At 41.3% G+C, this 19,647-nt stretch overlaps 1 protein-coding gene across 5 annotated transcripts in view; it reads right to left on the bottom strand.

Moving 5' to 3' along the window:
- Positions 1–1,711: 1,711 nt before the first annotated feature.
- Positions 1,712–19,647, bottom strand: part of KDM7A (lysine demethylase 7A) — an 83,162-nt gene continuing 65,226 nt past the window's right edge. For 3 of the 5 annotated variants that reach the window (XM_049715072.1, XM_049715073.1, XM_049715074.1), the window contains 9 exons: positions 19,311–19,520; positions 17,638–17,762; positions 17,274–17,428; positions 15,909–16,006; positions 15,276–15,424; positions 14,910–15,118; positions 13,502–13,587; positions 11,261–11,534; positions 3,791–10,600 (listed from right to left, as the gene is read on the bottom strand). In XM_049715072.1, coding sequence (XP_049571029.1) covers positions 10,506–10,600; positions 11,261–11,534; positions 13,502–13,587; positions 14,910–15,118; positions 15,276–15,424; positions 15,909–16,006; positions 17,274–17,428; positions 17,638–17,762; positions 19,311–19,520 — 1,401 coding nt within the window. In that variant the 3' untranslated portion in view covers positions 3,791–10,505. Of the gene's footprint in view, positions 2,198–3,790; positions 10,601–11,260; positions 11,535–13,490; positions 13,588–14,909; positions 15,119–15,275; positions 15,425–15,908; positions 16,007–17,273; positions 17,429–17,637; positions 17,763–19,310; positions 19,521–19,647 lie in introns of those variants that run through there. The other 2 variants (XR_007479355.1, XM_049715076.1) reach the window with 2 other exon arrangements.

Below are 19,647 nucleotides of genomic sequence, written 5' to 3'. Positions count from 1 at the left end.
TTGCTTCTGAGTTGCAGGGAAGTTGGGTTCAACTTGGATTGGGCTTTTACCTTTTGAGAACAACTTGGAGGGAGATCAGGACAAGTTGTAGAGGGCCTTTGCAAAGGGGAAATTGTCTTAATAGATCATGGAAACCAATCCGGGTTGGAAGGAGAGCGAAGGTGAAGGGAGTGTAAGAGATAGTGGGAAAGATCAGGGGTTGGACATCCAAGTTAGACCAAAAAAACCATTGCAGGAATGAAAACCTGGGGGAATACATGACACGTGATAAAGACAATAAATAAATAAAGACAATAATACAAATTATACAAATGACAGTGAAGACACAGAAGGTAAAAGAGTTGGGAGGATAGAAGATGGTGAGTGGTGACTTGAAACATAGTAGAGACTTGCTTATGAGGCAATTAAATCCTTTTATAGGGACTGAGCCTGTTTTGAAAGGTCCTTCTACTGTTTGTGGGAAGTAGCAGTCACCGTGGGCAAACCTCAGTTGTTCTGGGAACAGTCACTGCGTGACCCCTCTTTAGTGTGTATCATGGGGAAGTGGGAGTCTCATTGTCTGAGCAACCGTATAACAGGACTTTGTTGTTGTGTGGCTTGACAACACTGCCCTCCCAATACCTTGCCTTACACAGAGCTGGTCTCTGGGTAGGAGGGGAGTACACAGCAATCCCTTCCCTGATCATCACCCTGCCCAGGAGTTAAAGCACAGCAAGCAGCACCCATGAAGGGTCCTGCCTCAAAGCTCTGAAAATACTGCTCCGTGGAATTCAGTAACTCCTTCAGGAAGCACGTCTTCCTTTCCTTTTGGTAGGAAAAAAAAAAAAAAAAAATCCTTTCTTAACCTAATTAATCTGTTTTGTAGTTTTACACAATAACCATTAGTATAATCTGTATTTTCAAATCAAGTCACACCTATATACAGTAAAGTTTGCAAAGCATTACCATAAAGTTTTGTTTCAGGTTCTAAGGGAGGGAGGGATTGGGGGAGGGAATCATGAAAATGAGGACTATCTGTGTTTGTTCATGTGTTTATTCAATGTATTTTTAGTGAGATTTGTACCAAACTCTGGGGAGGTGCTGATGACAGGAGAGTAATACATGTAGTCCTAGGCCTAAACGCTGGCTGGTTCTTCAGACAAAACAAGGGACACTGCTGAGTGAGAAGCACAGCGATGGGAGCACGGACAAGGCTGAGAGCTGGGGAGGAGGGAGGGTTTCCCCCCTGGTGACCTGCTGTGTCCCGTGCAGCATCCTGACCCAGCCCAGCCCTGCTAGGTCACCAGTGCAGAACCCCAGGGAGCAGCAGGGCCTGACTTCTGATGGGTGTGAATGTGTACCATGGTACAATTAGCCGCCTTAGGGCAGCTAATCCATACCCTGTGGTAGAACACATTTGTCTTTTTTAATTACAGATTTGATACTTTATTTGAATTAGAAAACAAAAATCATTAAACCAAAGTGTGTGCAAGTTTCCAGCCTCAGTGATCTCCCCATCCCTATTCCCAGTCCCCAGAGGTCACCGGCCACCACTAACTTGGTGTGCGTTATTCCAGAACCTGAAATGTATCTCAAGTTCCCTAGGTATGGAAGCTTCTAGAATAAATGCGTAGGGGAAGGTCAAATACTATTTCTTACTATTCTTGTGAATCTTTTGTCCCAGGTTATATTTGCCTTAGAAAAACTTAGGAAATTTACACATATTACTGTCTATTTTTAGGCCCTTTATTGTTCTCCAGCTCTGGCATGGAAGGAATGGGAATCTACGAAACTTCAGAATTAGCCCTTCAAAAAGCCTAAAGAGTATTTCTGGGACCGAGGGTGGGAAGAGCCCGGCAAGGAAGGGGAGATGGGGGAGCCCGAAAGCGAATGAAGATGAGGAGACAGACGTGGATGGGAGTGGGGGTGAGAGAGGAGCCAGGGTCCGGAAGGCGTTCGCGCCGGCAGAACCCAGAACCGTTTTTCTCTTTCTCCTTCCTCACCAGGGCCGAGCCACTCACCAGGGCCGAGGGGCAGCGCGGGAGGCATCAGCACATCCCCACATCCCCGCATCCCGCAGGGGCTGCGCAGGCCCGCGGAGGGTGCACAGGCACGGCCTCTGTGCAGACCCTGGGGACCGCAACCGTGGGAATTCATGCTCGGTTCATGTGTCACGTGTCCCTTGTGTACAGCCCGAACTTCACTAGAAGGTGAGGTCCTAGAAGAGAAACCGCACTCTTTCATGTGTGCCCAGCTCCTGGGGAAGTACAGACTCAAAACTTTAGTTGAGTGACAGGAAACGTCTGTAGGAAAATACATTTTTGATTCAGAATGGGTGCCTACAAAGACAATTTTTGAACAAAACCTTTCCTAAAGACCATCTATTCCTTTCCAATAACTGAAAGTACACAATCATTAAAAATAATCAGAGAAATAACGTGGCCTTTAGAGTTGGGCTTTGATTACAGTCTCAGTCCTACTCATTAGCAGTGTGAACCCGGACACGTCATTTACCCTCTGGCCTCGGTTCCATCTGCAGGATGGGAAGGACAGCACCTGGCTCGTTGGGCTGCTGTGAGGAAGAAAGGAAAATATGCGTGGTCCACAGTGAGGACTCAAGCAAAGATACCGAGGGCTCCTCTTCCAAACCCTGCCTGCCTGCATAGGACTTAAGACGCCACCCCTCCCGCACTCTCCGACGCCCCGCATCCCTACTGGTGTATCTCACCGTCTCACTGCTTGGCAGAAACACGGAAATCCGGCTAAAGTCTAAGGACAGCACGTCCTGATCATCAATTCTAACAGACGAGCTTAATGAAGGGTCAACACCCCCAAAGGCTTACAGACAGTATGCGGATTTTTACCAAAGAACAGATTTGTTCAGATCCGGGTTTCCATCAGCTGGACGAAAGCAGGCCAGGAAGTAGAAAGGGGAGGTGTAAACGTGCCCTGGGTAGCACTCCTGTGAGGCTGTTGAGGTGTGTGCCCTCCGCACCCCCTACGCTCTTGCAGGTATTGGGCAGTGAAACAGCTGAGGCCTCAGGCCCTTCGGTTGCCTTGCCTTCCAGAAACCAGCGCCGCTCGGGCTGCTCCTCCCCGCTCCCTTCCCAGGCCCCTCTTCCGCCCTGAAGCGCCGCCCCCACTGGTCCTGCTTCCTGGGTCTTCTGTACCGGCACACTCAGATCCCCCCAGGCCTGGAGCTGGGAGACCTCGAGCACCGTGTCCAGAAGGCCCCTGGTCCTCCTCGTTAAACTTGCACTTCCGCCCTCACCTGCACGAGGCAGCCAGGCCCAGGGCGCCTCGCTCTCCCTCGCCTTTCACAGCCACAGAAGCTCCCTGAGAACTGGGGCTGTTTGTTCACCCTGTAGCTCTGGCACTAGAGCTGGGCCCGGGACTCTGCAGGTGCTCAGGAAACGTCTGCGGGGGGGCCCAGGCTGGGGACAACGAGGGCTCTTAAGTGACCGTCGGGAAGCACCCGCACCCGTGGCCACCGAGCAGCCTTTTCTCCCCAGTCACCCCTCTGTGTTCCTCTGTTTCAGCAACTGCTTCCCCAGCAGCGCATCCCATAAAGCAATAAGACGCATTACTTTTTACGTTGAAACCTTCAGAACTCGTAAGGAGCATAAGTTTGACAGTTTTTCACATTCTTAAATAATTCTCCCAAGACTCAATAAGCAGAAAAAGGGAACAGAAAGTCAGAGCTGGATATAGAATTCAGATTTTTTTCTTTCAAAGACACATTTTATATAACTTTCAACATTTATGCTTTCAAACAAAATAAGCAAAAAATACACCGAGTGCTAAAAAAAAATCAGAACAGAATTAATACCAATTTTAATTTCAATATTTTAAAGTACAGAAATTGGAAAGTAGGAATACCAAATACAACTTTAAACAAGCCACTTGTCCTCCCCTATAATAACCAATGTAAGCTACTTAAAAACTTACAAATTTAAAACAGAAACAAAATAAATACTGTACACTTTCCCTGCCTGCAGGCAAAAGATGGGAAATACTGTTATGAATCGAAAAAAAAATGCTCTTAAAGCTTCAGCATCCCACTTCCCAGCCACACTTCACTCTGTCGTCACACAGTGTGCTTCTCTATTCAAAGGACACACATGTGCACACACACTGACCGCCTATCCACACAACAAGACACTACTCTGCAGACACCCCGAACGAGAAAGGCTAACAGTCACCTGGGACCATGGGCATGAAAATCAGCTCAGGAAAGTCAGTCAGGCTAGCAAAACATTACTACAAAACTAGTAAATACCATAGCCAACAACTGTCCCTTTTCAAATCTCACAGATTTAAACCCCCTAAAACCAATACTACCCCTCCCTGTCACCACCCTTTACCCTCCCCCCACCCCACCCCCAAATCAAACAAACCTGCTGAAGCACTGGCAAAGTTCGACATTTCACAGTAAATGTGAAAGTTCATATCATATAATCTCATTAAAATGAACCTTTTCACCCTCTTTCCACAGCATGAAACTGTTATGGCTTAATTTATATTAAAAGTAGAAAAGTCTTTTCGGAAGGAAATGCAGTCTGCCCAGACGCATGTGCATTTCCTGATCAGTGCTATTTCATACCTAACAACTGCATGACTTGCTTTGCAGTCAGAAGCTGTTTTCGGAAAAACTGAGGTTACAGCTTTTGATTCAGTCTAAACCATAAATGTAAGGCCCTTAGTTTGGTTTAGGTTTCTTTTGCAAGATAAAATAACCTTGGGGTTCACTTAGCAAGTTACACCTCAGGTCCCTGACTATAACGTGGAAGTTACATGTATGCTTTGTAAAAATAAAAGGTGAATCCTATGACTCTTAGAGGGAAGAAATGATTCTAGGCAAGGAATCAACTCCTCATTATACATTACACCTCCTGCTGGTAACAGTTACCAACCAAAATCCACCAAAGAAATATAAGAGTATTTCTGGGTTATTTTATTCCTGCAAAATAGTATATATTCCAGCACTTATGATCACTGTTTTGGTGAAAAATCTTGGGGGAAAATAGCTGACATTTTGAATAGGAAATGGCCAAAATAAAACTGGGTGGAGACAAGGTTTATCTTTGATTAAGTTCCATTTAGGGGTGCTTTCTGAAATAAAGAAAAGTGAATTCAGGATGTCACAGGTCTTGCATAGGTAAGCTACTTGGAGGTCAGGGGCTACGTGGTAGCCAGGGTTTATTAGTGAAATAGTGCAGAGCAGATACACTTGTTGGAAGAATCACTGAATAGAGTTTCAAAAAGGCTTTAACAAAGGAAATGTAATGTTGCGCTTGTTAAGACAAAGCTTCAGGACACTAGGAAGGACAGGAAGGGTGAGAGGGAGACTCTAAGGGGTAGAATGCAGCTTAATGAGTATTATTTTCCCATACCCATTAAAGGGGAAAAAACCCCACCATAACAGAATAAAACCACAGTCACAATAAGCTAATTGCTTTGAAAACAGGCATTTGCTTCTTAACGTCCTTAACTTAAAAATTTTTTATGGAAGGGATAGCAAATATTTGACTTACGGCATGACGTTCACTGAAAAAAAAAAGCAAAAATAACGGAAGGGCTTTTAGTAAGGCTCCATTATTAAAATTACATTACGTTCAACAGCAATGTAGTGAGTAGTATGTGACTTCTTCCCCTTTCTTTCCACCTGGCTTCTAGAAAGTGTATCAACATCACCCGCCACAGGATGAGCAGAGGCCTCACAGTGTCACAGAACAGGGGCTGCTGTAGGAAGCAAAGTACCAGAGGTTTGGGATCCACTGTGACCCCAGGCGAGTCACTGCGCTCGCTGGGTTTCATTTGTCTCTCTTCTTAAGCTAAAGATCTGATGTTCAACCTTCTCAAAACTGCTTTAGATGAAGGTCTACGGCATCTGAAAATGACTGGTGATCTTTAACTTCTCTTTTTGGAGGAAGCAATTAGCTTAATAATTAACGTGAAAAACGAACTTTTGAAAAAATTTCAAATTTATATAAAACCCTCATCTCTTAATATGAAATCATAAAATGCTCACATACTGCAATAGCTACTTCTGGCAGTAGTATACTGGGCCATACAATTATTCATCAGCTCTTTGGGGAGTTGACTAATCACTATAAAGAGCATTTCTTGAAAAAAGCAGAATCTGGCCGAGTCTCCCTACACTACAGTGGTTTGTTTCTCTCTCTACCCAACGAGCCATGGTTGGCCAACTCAGAGCTGTCTTTGCTGATCCCCATCTATCTACCATCTTATTTTCCTGCTCTAGTACCATGGATGGATGTTAAATCATTTTCATTCCATGACTTATTTTACCTTATGCTAGTGCCCTGAAGAGTATGCACAATCTATGAAGCAGTACTCTTTGAGAAAAACCTAAAATTATCTTTTAATTACTTTAAATCATCTTAATGATTACTTGAGGATAAACATTCTCACTCTTATCCATAAAGTATCTCATTCCTTTTTCTTTCACTTCATGCACTGATTTTGACTTTAATTCAGCATCTTGTTAGAGATTCTTCAGATTTTTTAGGTAGCAAGCTCTGGGCATATATTTGATATGAAGCAAATTTTATGAGTAACAGCAGTTTTCATTTAAAAATGCATATAGGGCTTCCCTGGTGGCACAGTGGTTGAGAGTCCGCCTGCTTATGCAGGGGACACGGGTTCGTGCCCCGGTTCGGGAAGATCCCACATGCCACAGAGCGGCTGGGCCCGTGAGCCATGGCTGCTGAGCCTGAGCGTCCGGAGCCTGTGCTCCGCAACGGGAGAGGCCACAAGAGTTAGAGGCCCGCGTACCGCTAAAAAAAAAAAAAAAAAAAAAAAAAAAAAAAAAGCATATAAATGTGCATTTGTTGTCAGCTGTAACTTAAATAATGATAAATCCTCTGCAAATATGAAGTGTTAATAGATTAAGGAATGCTTTTCTGTGTTTTTCTTAACTGCATTTTGATCCAAATTTACAAATGCAAAAACTAAGACTCAGAAAGAATAAATGACTTCTTCAAGGTCACACAGCTGAAACATAAAGGGCAGAACTTGGACAAACACCGAGGTCTTCTGCTCCCTTTCATGCTATAACATGCCCCTATGATTATGAACATTTAATTATTAACTTTTGAAATGTTTTTCAAATTTTGAAAATATAAAAAAACTTTTTTTTACTTCTACCTCTACAGTTGTATAGTGTATCTCTGTTAAAACTAATAAAGTTTTGTTTTATGAATGGGCCCTCTTGCTTAAGTTTGCTTAGAAGTGAAAATAATACTGCTTATTTCCTGGAGAAGATACCTTCAAGAGCAAACAATACAGCTTCAACTTTATATGCCCCCCACAGTACTAAGTAGTGCTGGGCACATAGTAGATGTCTGATAAATACCTGCTGATCTCATATGAATAAATACAGTAGAGTTCATTAAAAAGGCAATAACTAGGATTATTAAAAAATAGAGCAAAAAAAATAAAGCAGTATTCAGTGCTAAGTAGTGATAAAGATGGGCTTCTTTTCTGAGTTTATAAGATGGTTTCGGTCAGAATTTTCAATTCTGTATGCTTTAAAAATTAACTGATACTTATGAAGTTCAAAGTATTTCTAGGTATTGAACTATTATAAACTGCCAGCTTTGTACAGTTTACACCGTTAATCAATACTGGAGAGCATAATATTATGTGACGTTATGAATTACAGTACAGGGGATCCCAGGTTAACAGAAGTCACTTATTTGAATCAATACAGGAAAATGATTACCTACTACTACACTTAAAATTGCATATGTTAAATCGTAAGTGTTTGACATAATTTGTATTTGCTTATAACTAGCTAAATGCCACCACTGGTGTCTTCCTAGGTTGCAGGGTCTATACAACACATAATAAATGAGACTGAGGGAAAGGCTGTCTATTGCAGTCGAGTCCAGAAGCTGTTACTTCAAAGTTCTGTCATTTCTACAAGATAAAGGGATGCATCACAGCCAGTGATTTTACAAGAGGTTTGACAAGGAAGTCACTGGATCAGTGGCTGGATTTTTACCAATACACAAAAAGATTACATGTATTCTGTTTTAGTGGTTATTTCATGTTACTGAAAGTTTTTTGAACTTAGCCAGTTAATGGGCTAACACTGCCAAAAATGAATCCACAGTTCCTTCACTTAAAAGTTCAACATACTGGCTACTTAAAATTAGTATTTACCAGCCTAAGTACACAAGGCAGATACTGGCTACAATTTTAATTCATAAAAATAAATTATTTATTTTCATTTTTATAGCTAAGAAAAAAAAGGTAATTAAAAATACTTAGAGCTGTGAAAAATGTAAAGGCAACAAAAGAACCCAAATCATAATGTAGCTGGAAAAAGAAATTATAATTCTCAATGCTTAAACTAACATCAAAACATGTGTATTTTAACCCTAAAATGGTGTCTACAGAAAACCAAAACATCACAGTAATATATTGTGTGGGGAAGGTGGGAGAAACAGGCAGACCCACATTTTTGACGTCTTGAGCTCTGATGACCAACAAATGACTGACTGTACCTATCTCTGCCTAGTTTTGGCATAGCGTACAGAGTTTAAGTAGGCCTATTATAGACATTTAGTACTCCCATAAAAATTCTTCTCCCTGACACCCAGATAAGACCCAGACAGTGGTCCAGTCACTTGGACCAAAAAGGCTCATTTGTAAGATATTTCATATATATTCCATGAAATATTGGAACGGAGGCAGAGTAAGAAATATTTCTCTTTGAAAATACACATTTGAATGTGACCATGAAAGATAATGGTATAGACTTTTTTTTTTCTTAGCTCTTCAAGTGATACTTAATACAGAAGGGAAAGTCCTGCTACCTTGCTGAGTAAAAAAAAAAAAAAGACAAACCCATAATATGGCCGTATTTCTTCTCCATAAAAATAAATTTTATCCAATTTGCCTATATTTTCTTTGTAGGAACTTGTAAAATGCTCTATTGTCAGAACTGGGAATATCTCCACCGCCCCACCCCACCCCACCCCCGCAGAAATCACTTGTTTTTATGTCATGGGGGGAGGAAAAGGAAAATATAAGCTATTGCAAGCAACTGAAAACTGGCACTTAGTAAAAGTTGTGCACAAAGGAGAGAAATGATTCCTTAAAGCTCAACCAGATACTTAACCTCACTATGCACTGGTTAAGTTAGGATAGATGGAAGAAACTGCAAAAAGCACCCATTTTACTCCAAATCCGTATCTTAAATAATTCTTTAGAAGGTTAAGAAATAAAAAACTAAACACACACACACACACACACACACACACACACACACACACACACCCAAATCATCTACTCCAACATGCTTGCTTCTATACAACTTAATATAGTATAGTCTTATTATATTACGGCTTATTATGCAGATTTGAATATTCTAAGTCAAACCATATTTCATATTTTCCAACAAATTAGGTATACAGAATAAAAGCGTCATAAAATATAACCTCTGTGGCAGGTGTTGGTCCTGCCCTCCAATACCAGTAGTATGAAGAAGGCCCTCTGTAGTTACAAATGTATTTGAAAAACTACAAACATGACAATTTAACCAAACTTATAATACTTTTCCCACAAGTAGGAAAAAGATATTAAAGCTGTACTCTTTGGGACCCAGATATCATCAGCAAAAAATGAAAATGCAAGAAGCCTATTTTTCTATTTAGAAGAAAACTGCAATGTCAAATGAAATGAGACATGTGGGGTCTTCTATGTAGTTCTTACACATTGGCTATGAAAGTATTTCCCTGCAAAGAGAAGAGTCTTGTGTCGTTATGAAATGATGGGGAGTGCAGAGGGAAGGTGGGATATAGGTAATCGACCTGGATAACAGTATGCACCTTGGATGTTAGCAAAAGCGAAGCTAATAGCTTATAAAAAACACATGAATTATATAAAATAAAATGATTTTCATATACATCTTAATTTAAAATAATTAATGCATCAAATCCCTGTTTAAGACTTTAACCTGAATAGCAAATTTAAGAGTCCAGACTAGTTACTGTTACCGTGGCTCTTCCCCACATGTAACACACACACTATCAAAAATAATTTAAAAACCTTCACATTCTTAAATCTAAATTAGTGAGATATTTCTCCAGAAATCTTCCAAATAAATAGCTTTAAAAAAGAAAGAATTTAAAAGCTGTTAACTTTAAAAAAAAATCTGTTAAATAAATTATTGATAATTCTTTACCCTACCACAGAAAACAAATCAAAACACTACCAACAACAAAATGAAATTCAAGCCCTGACAAGAGACCCTTTCCAGTTCAAGGTCTCTTTTTAAGGTTCTACCCTCCTTCTTCCTCTCCCCACCAGGTCCAAAATGGTTATTGCTGAGTGGGTGTGGCACAGTGAAAATGCAGCATCAGGTTCATTTTGTTCTTCAGGCAGTGTTCCCTACGGTACATGCAAACTGCTTCAGCGGGGGCGCGCGGAAGCTCCAGGCTCCCGTACCCCGAGACCGGTCTCCGAAAGGAAGAGTGACCACAACCGCAGCTCCGTCACACAAAGAAACGTGCGTGGCCATTTCTGTTCAATTTAAGGATCTTCCCAAGACGTTGTTTGGCTGTTGCCATTCCTTTTTTTGGACGTTTACCTATAACATACAGAACACCAACAACAGCATAAATAACAATGAAAATTATAGGTGACAGCACCGGGAAGATTTAAACGAGGGCGACATGGTAGGCAAAGGCTTTTCGGTGTTTTGAAGGAGCAGGGTCACACTTCTGGAATTCCACTGCTTAAAACTCTTCCACCTCATCATGTGAGAGGGAAGGGCCAACCTCCTTCACTAAGACTTGGGAGACCTCCCACGCTCTGATCCCTGCCTATCTCTTCAGCACGAGCTCTTACCCGATCCTGCCTCAAACTGTGCTTCAGCAATGAAACTGAGGGCAGTTTCATACATAACCCCGTGCTGTTTCTCCCTGTTGTCCTGTGGGTCACACTGTCTCCTCTGCCTTCGGTGCTGTCTACGCTGTTCCTTCCCCCACCTCAGCATGGCTAACCCACTGTCAGCCTCTCCAGGATCTACCTCCCTCTCCAGGAAGCCCCTGCTGCTCCTCGGGGTTGACTGAGGTGTCCTGCTTCTCTGTCCCCATAGGAACCTGTGCACGCTCTGCTATCGCTGCGCTGTCTGTGACGCAGCGGGCTGTGAGCAACGTGAGGGTACAGACGATGTCTATCTAAACTGCTACTGTCACCAACATACACAGTCAGAAATGGACTTAACCCGCACGCATGCAGCAGTTACCTTTTGTTGCCTGGTTGCTGATAGGTGGTGGATTTGATGCAGGTCTCTTGGTGGGGTGAAGGGGCACTGAAAAGGAAGTTTCACCAACAGGCCTTTCTGGGCTTACACTGCCATTACTTATCTGGCATGCCCCTGACATCAAGCTTGAACTCTGCATATACTTTCCATTCTGAGGGCTTGAGCCACTGCTGTCCACAGAATTCCTACTTTGTACCTTCTGACTGATTTCTGATGAAACTTCCTTTCTGATGCATTTCTGGCCTCTACTTAGATCCTAAAAAAGAAGGAAGGAAATAAGGTCGAATTTTTAGGGTTCCTTTAAGATAAGTACAGTATTTAACCTCTATATGCACTAACAATTCAAGGGAGAGAAGAAATAGATTACTGAACTTGGGTTTTCTTAACATGTAGTAGCCTCAGAAAACCACCCCTCCTGAGGGCCATCTCATTCCAAAACCTAGAATTGCTGAAGGATTCAAGTCTTGAAGATGCCTCATAATTTAAGTCGAGAAGAAAACATAGATAGATAGACAGGCAGATAGACAGATAGATAGATAGACAGATGACTGGTGGGTCTTGAAATCAAAACAGAGAGGGTCCTGACCAGAATTAAAAAGAGAAGGAAAGATAAACTCGAAAAGAGCATGCTGCAGATGTGATGTCTTACGAAGCTAGTTTTAAGTGTGTGTGTGTGTGTATTAAAATGAATTTCTGATTCTGTAACAGTCAAGTAAGTTTTAAAAACAGCATTCAACACAGACTTGCTTTAAAATAGTCTCACAAATACTGCTGAGCATGAAGAAACAGCTGTTCAATTTGACATACCTTTCTAATACCTCGCTAGATTACAGTCAATAGAAATTCAATCTTCTCTAAGGTGATCTTGCTAATCATCTGCCCCTACTTCTTTATTTTCAGACAATTATAAAAACAACCATTAGATTTAAATAATAGCTTACTTTTAATACTAAATCCTATAATGCTAATGAGTTATAAATTTTATAACCAGTGAGGCACTATAAAATCATACACTGAATAAGTGAATTCTTAATAGTTCAGGGATTTCTTAGCTGACCTTTGACCCTGGAGCATATCCTTCCCTGAAGAGAACTTGTACTTGCCTTGAAAAAATAACTCGGTTCTTTTTCTTACTATAACTGTAATTGATAAGTATTTAGAAAATATAGATAAGCCAAACGAAGAACATAAAAACTACCCATATTTCTGCTACTCAGAGAATGCCTGGGGTTGGGGAGGCTTGAGGACTCCGCTCTGCCACATGAGAATTTTGATTCTTTCTTCGGCTGTCATTTTCCAAGGTCTGCAGCAAAAGGTCATACTGCTTTCCTTGTATGGTGCTACTGGTAAAGTTTTGGTTTTTTTAAAAGGTATTTTGGGTTCGTTTTGTTTGGTATAAGCATTCATACACCAGGATCCTAAAACATCAAGTGCCTTCTCTTAGAGCAGGGACTCTTAATCTGGAGTCAACGAATGGTCTGGGGTGAGGGTGGGCACAGACCATGAGAAAATGTAAGCACAAGTCATATTTATGATGGACATTTTTCTGGAAAGAGAATCCGTAACTGTCATCAAATTCTCAAAGAAATTTAGTATCTAAAAATATCTGACAGGGACTTCCCTGGTGGTCCCGCCTTACAATGCAGGGGACGTGGGTTCGATTCCTGGTCAGGGCACTAAGATCCCACAGGCCACGGGGTAACTAAGCCTGTGTGCCACAACTACAGCGCCCACGTGCCCTGGAGTCTGCACGCCACAACTAGAGAGAGAAAACCCACATGCCACAAATAGAGAGAAGCTGCGCGCCTCAACAAAGATCCCGTGCGCCGCAACTAAGACCCGACACAGCCAAAAATAAATAAAATAACATTAAAAAAAAAAAATCTGACAAACAACGTCAGAAACTAAAAGGATCCTTGTGGTACTTTTTTTTTTCCTTTCATGTTTCATTCTAGCCAGACATAACCTAAAGGTGTTGGCAGCCAGGAGTTTTTAACTGTTTTCTTAAATAAACTGTTCTTTTCCAGATCACATTCTATCCATAAGCCTTTCATCAGTCATTATATCAGAATCCCTAAAAATGGAGAGCTGTTCAAATGTGCGTTTAATGGTCATTTTTAAGCTCTCCAGGTCTAGTGGTTGATTACTGGTTGCAGCTTAAAAAAAGAAAGCCAAAACGGAGCCAATGACAATCTATTTGAACGCTTCAAACCTTGAATATACCTGACGATTAAATCTGGAAGTTGTATCAAATTGTTTAATCCAGGAAGAACTCCTCAAGTCTTGATCTTCAGTCTTGACGTGATACCCTAAAGAGAAGCTTTCATTAAACGATCTTCGCACAAACTGGATCATAAAGAACAAAGTTAGCCTGCTACTTAAAATTGAAAGTAAATTTATATTGACATTTTATTTTGAAATGAATATACTAACTCTTTATTCCTATACTTTCACCACACTCTTTTCCCTCTCAAAAACAAAACAGTCACCGGCTCTCAATCTAACATGTTAGTTCTTTCAATTCTCCCAATGACTGTCTTTCTATGGCAGGATTTTGTGCCAGATGGTGGAGGACCTAGGTCAAATTCTATGGCCATCTGCTGTAGATGTAAAACCAAGTGCAATAATACTTTCTCTAAAAGTAATATATTTTCCCATATAGAATAAAGGCATATGTTTGCCTGAATTTGGCAGGGTTTCCGTAGAAGCTTTCTTTTCAAGGGACAAAGAGATTACAGGGAGACAGAATGGTATAGTGGAAAGACAGACAAACCCAGATTTGAATTTAAGTTCTTCCATTATCCATGCATCTTAAGGCAAGTTACTTAACCTCTTTAAACCTCAGTTTCCTCTTATACAATAAGCAAAGATTTTGAGATCAAACCGTCTAGTCCTGGGTTCAAATTCCAACCTCTGAACAGCTATGTAAGTATGGGCAAGTGAAGTCCACTAAGTCTTTTTTCCTTTACCTGTTAAAGCTACATTACATACACCCAAAATGTTGTTTCGAGAATTAAGTGAAATCAATGTCAAGCTCCTGGTACTTAGTTAACACAGTTAGGTGGGAATGAACACAATGTCTACAACAGACTTCAGTTTTAATGTGGTACCATCTTCTCCCCAATCCTCCTCAGATTTTTAGGGAAATAAAATTTTTCACCAAAGGCAGACAGAAGAAAACACTGTGTGGCATCACTGATGATGCCACCGAGTCTTGTCTCTTTCCTAATGCTTCCTTTTCAAGTAGGAGAGAACATCCTCAAGCAGTAACAGTTCAAAGCTTGCTTCCACAAAAGGAAAAAGAGTTGATTGTTCAAACTTAGCACGTCAATTAAGACACCAAAACATTCCCTCCACTCTGACCCGACTTATAAAAGGGAAACAATACTGTCTTGTGACAGCCAGTGAACACAACTCTTAATCCATTAATTTACATTTTGAGTTCTTATACTTGCATCTTACATTTGTCAACATTATGTATTCTTTTGCCAATAGGCTTAACACCATTTCCAACTAAAGATGTGCAATAAACAGTTCTTATTCATAATCTCTAACCTCAACTAGGATGACACGGCTATTAAGGTGGGGCTTATATGTTATTTTTCAGAGACTTATAGTTTATGTTTCTTACCACTTTCCACTGGCTTATCACAGCGATACAGCTGCCTAACCTCATGGTTACTGCTGCGGCAGCTGCTGGGATCCTGGAGAGAGTGTCTTTCACCACCGCAGTCTGTGCTTTGTATCTGCCTTTGTAAACACGTGGAATAGTGCAACCCTGCCATAGACAGCATGCCCTGAATAGCTTCTTCCTCTGTGCTCGTCGAGGTAGGACACTCCCTAAAGGGCGGATCAGCAAAAAAGAATCTTTTTAATTCTAATAAAATTTTTGGTAAAATTTAAAACAAAACAAAAACCCCAAACAAAACAAAGCAACAAACGTTTTCCTATCATTTATATCACAATATAATAAGACTACCATCATCAGCATGCCCACCTTTTAACTGGAATTTCGCTCCTAGATGGCTTCTGGCTCTTTTGAAGGAAGCTCCTCATCAAATTAGATTCTTCCTTAAAGTTTGATGTAATTTCTTGTTTCTTTTCATCACCTGAACTTTCAGACTCTTCAGTGGTAAAATTATTTTTCTGAGATAATTAAATGGAGGCAAATCTATATAAGAAATCTGAACAGGTCTGTACAAACTAACCAGAAACACTTTATCCGTCTAGGGAAAGTGAGAATCTTAATTATCATGGAATTATTTCTGTATTTCATATGAAAAAGTGAAAATGTCTAATAACTACAGTAACATAATTCCTTAGTTAAAAAAAACCGCATAGTACAGGTTTTAAGGCAAAATGAAATATAACCTATGAGAGAAATACGAGAAACCTGAGAAGAGAATCTCCCTCCACCCTTTCCAAAATCAGACAAAAGCTATGTCGATCAGATGTAAATAGTCACATGATGGGACGTGTGTGTATAATTACCACTGCAGAGAAGGCCCTGTGCCACAAAGGTCAGAGAGACAGGCTTTGGGAAAGCTGTCATTCACTTTCCTCCTAGGTAAAGGAAAGTGGGTGTTCATCTTTTTGTCACATAACTTTAAGTTAAGGGTTCCAGGCGTACCAGTGCGGTGCAATCAGGTCCAGAGTCTTCTGAATCAGAAATATCAGAATATTCTGATGATCGATTCCTGAGTTCTGATTTCACACTTGTTAAAAACCCTGAGAAGGAAAATGATGAGAGAAAAACAGAGTCATTAGAATTTGAATAAAGTGCCACCCAAAGCCCGTCCAGCTCTGTGAGATGCCTCACCCGCTCCTGCTCTGTCCTTTTCTCACTGCTCTCATTGTCTTCATTCCATTCCTCCCCCATGGACTATCTCCCTAACTGACCAAGATACAGATTAACGTGTATTCTTAAAACATCTGGGGTATTTGTTGAATATGGTGATATAATCCTTATATGGGTGGGTTGACTGTTTTATATTTCTTTCCAGAAAAAAACCTCTAACACTAAAATTAGCTTCCAAGATGCTTTTCACTTTCCGTTGTGCATTATTTCTCTCAACAGAAAACAAAACAAAACAAACTCTCCTAAGCCTAAGACACGTTCAGGTAGACAGTGAATCCAACAAGCTAGAAGCAAGCTCCAGCCCTGCCTCTCTCTTGCCGGTCACACTCCTCAACAACTGTTGGATGAATTCCATTGATTAGCTGCCTCTCCCCGCCGGCAGGAGAACAAAGGCAGAGTCGGCAACTACAGCAATACCAAACTTACCCAGAATTAGCAGGACTGAGGTATCCAACATGGATTAAATAATGTTAATCACCTGGAACATTTACTTATCAAGTACTAAAACATTTAACTCCTTTTTAAGATAGAAGGGTATATGGAGGCCCTGAAAAATGTTGAGAAAATGAAGACTTCATTCAAAGAAGAAAGATCTCGAGGAGGAGGTGTTACTGTTCATCACACTGATGATAACCAATTAATAACCAAGTAGAGGCCTTCTTGTCAACAGGCAATCAAATAAAACAATACGCGGACTGCTAATAGCTTCAGATCAGCCAGTTATATATGTCTCCTAATTCTGAAAACCATATGTATGTTAGCTAAAATTATCTCAGAAATAGGATTAAACTTGCAACTTTATTATTTTACTATTTGGAGTAGAGGCCCGTAAGATGCATGAGCTTCATGTGACTCTTGTAAAAACTGTTACTAGGTGAGGGTGTCACTGGACGGCGACATCCTCGTCACTAATACCACCGTCCCTGGACGCCACCCCTCACTTGGTGGTCACATCTGGCATTTCTCTGATGGGGAGACGACTCAGAAATGCTCCAGACTTCTCAAAAGAGTATCAGGGACACAGAAATTGTAATCCTACTACTGATTTAAGCACTTTAAAATTAGCAAGTTACTTTACATATTATTAGCACATTGGTAACGAGCAGACCTTTAAAATGACCATTAAAACAAACATACTGTTAAGTGGTTTCTGAGATGCTTCATTCTCCACCCCCTCTATTCCTGAGCTCTCTTCCATCTTCACTTTTGCCTTTTTTGTCCTTCTCTTATCCTCTTCATTTTCACTGTCTGCTGTATAAAGACTCTGATCTGTAAAGGGTTGTCTCTCATCCCTGTATACAGTGGGAAAAACAATCGAGTCAGAAAACAGTGCAACCATGTAGCCAAACGGTACCCCTCCTTAATTTACAGAGAAAATAGAGAACTAAGACACTTTCCCCATATTTCAGGCAGCTGTGTAACGGTCTGGACCAGGGATTAAATGAACAGAGGGAATCCACTGAAAACTAATCTGTTGGATACTTTGATCTACTTCACATACTTAATTATCCTTCCATTTGTCAGCAGTAACCGGAGATCATTATCTTTCGCTCTCCATTCAGGTACGGTGGAAGATGGCTGGAGATGTTTGTTGAATTTTCCATTCAGTTTAGAGCTCAAAATGTCCTTAAAGTATAAAAACAGAACTTACTTAACCTCCGCCCTCAAATATACCAGCTTGACAAGTAAAGAACTGTATACCACCCACCCCCTCCCCCACCCCCCCTCCCCAAGCCCTGCACGCTGAAGAGCGCTGGGCAGCCTCCGAGGCTAGCGCGTTTGCAGTGGTGTGGCACGAAAACTAAATGGTTCCTAAAACCAAAGCATGAACCCGGTTCACCCTTCTGTAGGGCCAGTTAACTATAAAACACATTCTATAACGCAGAATATGAAATCTCTATCAAGTGAATTCGGACATTTCACTCTGCAGAGAGCTGAAAACCTGAAGAGCTGGAGGAGTCCTGCCTTCACGTGTCTGAATTCTCTTTGCCTGGCTTCTCCCTGCAGAAGTGCCAGCTGCTGGGTCCTTTCCAGTCACCCTGTCTTTGGCCTAATCTCTAGTCTTCCCACCAGGCACTCCCAGCAATTTACATGTCACCACCCTGCTATCACCGGGAACAAAGGCCACCGGGCGACATAAAGGCACAACAGTAGCTGGTTTTCAATACATAAAGAATATTTCCTTTTCGTGGCAGTAGTTTTCTTTAATAATAAATAGAACCTTTTATAATAAGCTAAATCTTCTCCTAGAGGGCTATGGGTTTAAGGCGGTTTAGAACAACAAAAGCTTAAAACAGTATAACTATAATTATACAAAATTTAAAATATTTAAGGAAGTTTTCATTTCTATATAGCTTCTTTAAATATGTTAATGAAGAGATACTGCTATCTTATTCATTTTAAATTATCCTCTACTTAAGATGTAAAATCATGGATGACATGGACCTCACCACATGTCATTAGCATGTTTTACAAAGGCCCTACGTTGAGCTCATGACTGCCCCACTGCTTCTCCCCTTTGTCCATTAGGCCATCACTTCTCAAACTGCAGTCATGGGTTTCACAGACTCCCAGCCTAACAGTTATCCATGCTGCTGCTGCTGGGCCAGGAAAAGGCCCTCTGCACTTGCTCTTCCCTCTGCCTGCAATACTCTTCCTCCAGTCTGTGTATCCATCTGACTTCTTCTGCTATGTAAGTGGCATTCAAATGCACCCACCTGAGAGGCTCTCTGACCACCTTAGCTAAAGCAGCCAGCCACCCGAGCCCTTTTATTCTCTGGCTCTACTGCTCTCTTTCTTCATAACATTTGTTATCTGAAATTACATTATTTTAATATCTGCCTCTGACTTCAATCCTTCCAACTTGAGCTAGGATGGAAGCTACACCAGGGCAGGGACTTAGGTTATGCTCACTCTGGTATCTTCTCCAGAGCCTAGAAAAGCACGCGGCACTTGGTAAGCACTCAGTAAACATGTCGGCAAACAGATGAGATCTGTTCGTCCTACTTCTACACTGAAGCATGTCCCTGTCACGAGCAGAAGCGCTGCTGACCCCTACAGCACTAAGCAAAGATCAGACAACAAGAACAGCCGGACTGTTCTCTTTCTATAGTCCTTCTGAAGGCCTTTCAGAAACGACCAAGCCTCCCGTGTGACCATGGAACGGCAGCTTGCCTCTTCCCAGGGACACATCTCCAGTCTTCTGAGCACCTCCCTCGTGTGGAGCTCCAGGATGTCTAGGTTAGAAGGAGTTCGGACATTATGATCTCGAAGTTTCCGCATCCTTCGTCGGGAATGGTATGGGGAAGCTGCTTCATTTGAGGATCGTGAAACTGGACATACAGTAGGAATTCCCTGAGATTTAACTGGTTTGCCGTTTTCCTCCTTTAAGAATGAAATTCAGGGTATTTTTATGACAAGGCCACAAACATAACCTGACTCATCAGCCATAAACATATTCTAGAAAACAAAACACATTCAGTTTAATCATATAAACAAAAAACACCAAATG

The sequence above is a fragment of the Orcinus orca genome, chromosome 9 (genome assembly GCF_937001465.1).
Source record: "Orcinus orca chromosome 9, mOrcOrc1.1, whole genome shotgun sequence".
In the NCBI taxonomy this organism is placed as follows: Eukaryota; Metazoa; Chordata; class Mammalia; order Artiodactyla; family Delphinidae; genus Orcinus; species Orcinus orca.
This window is presented reverse-complemented; position numbering and strand designations above follow the sequence as displayed.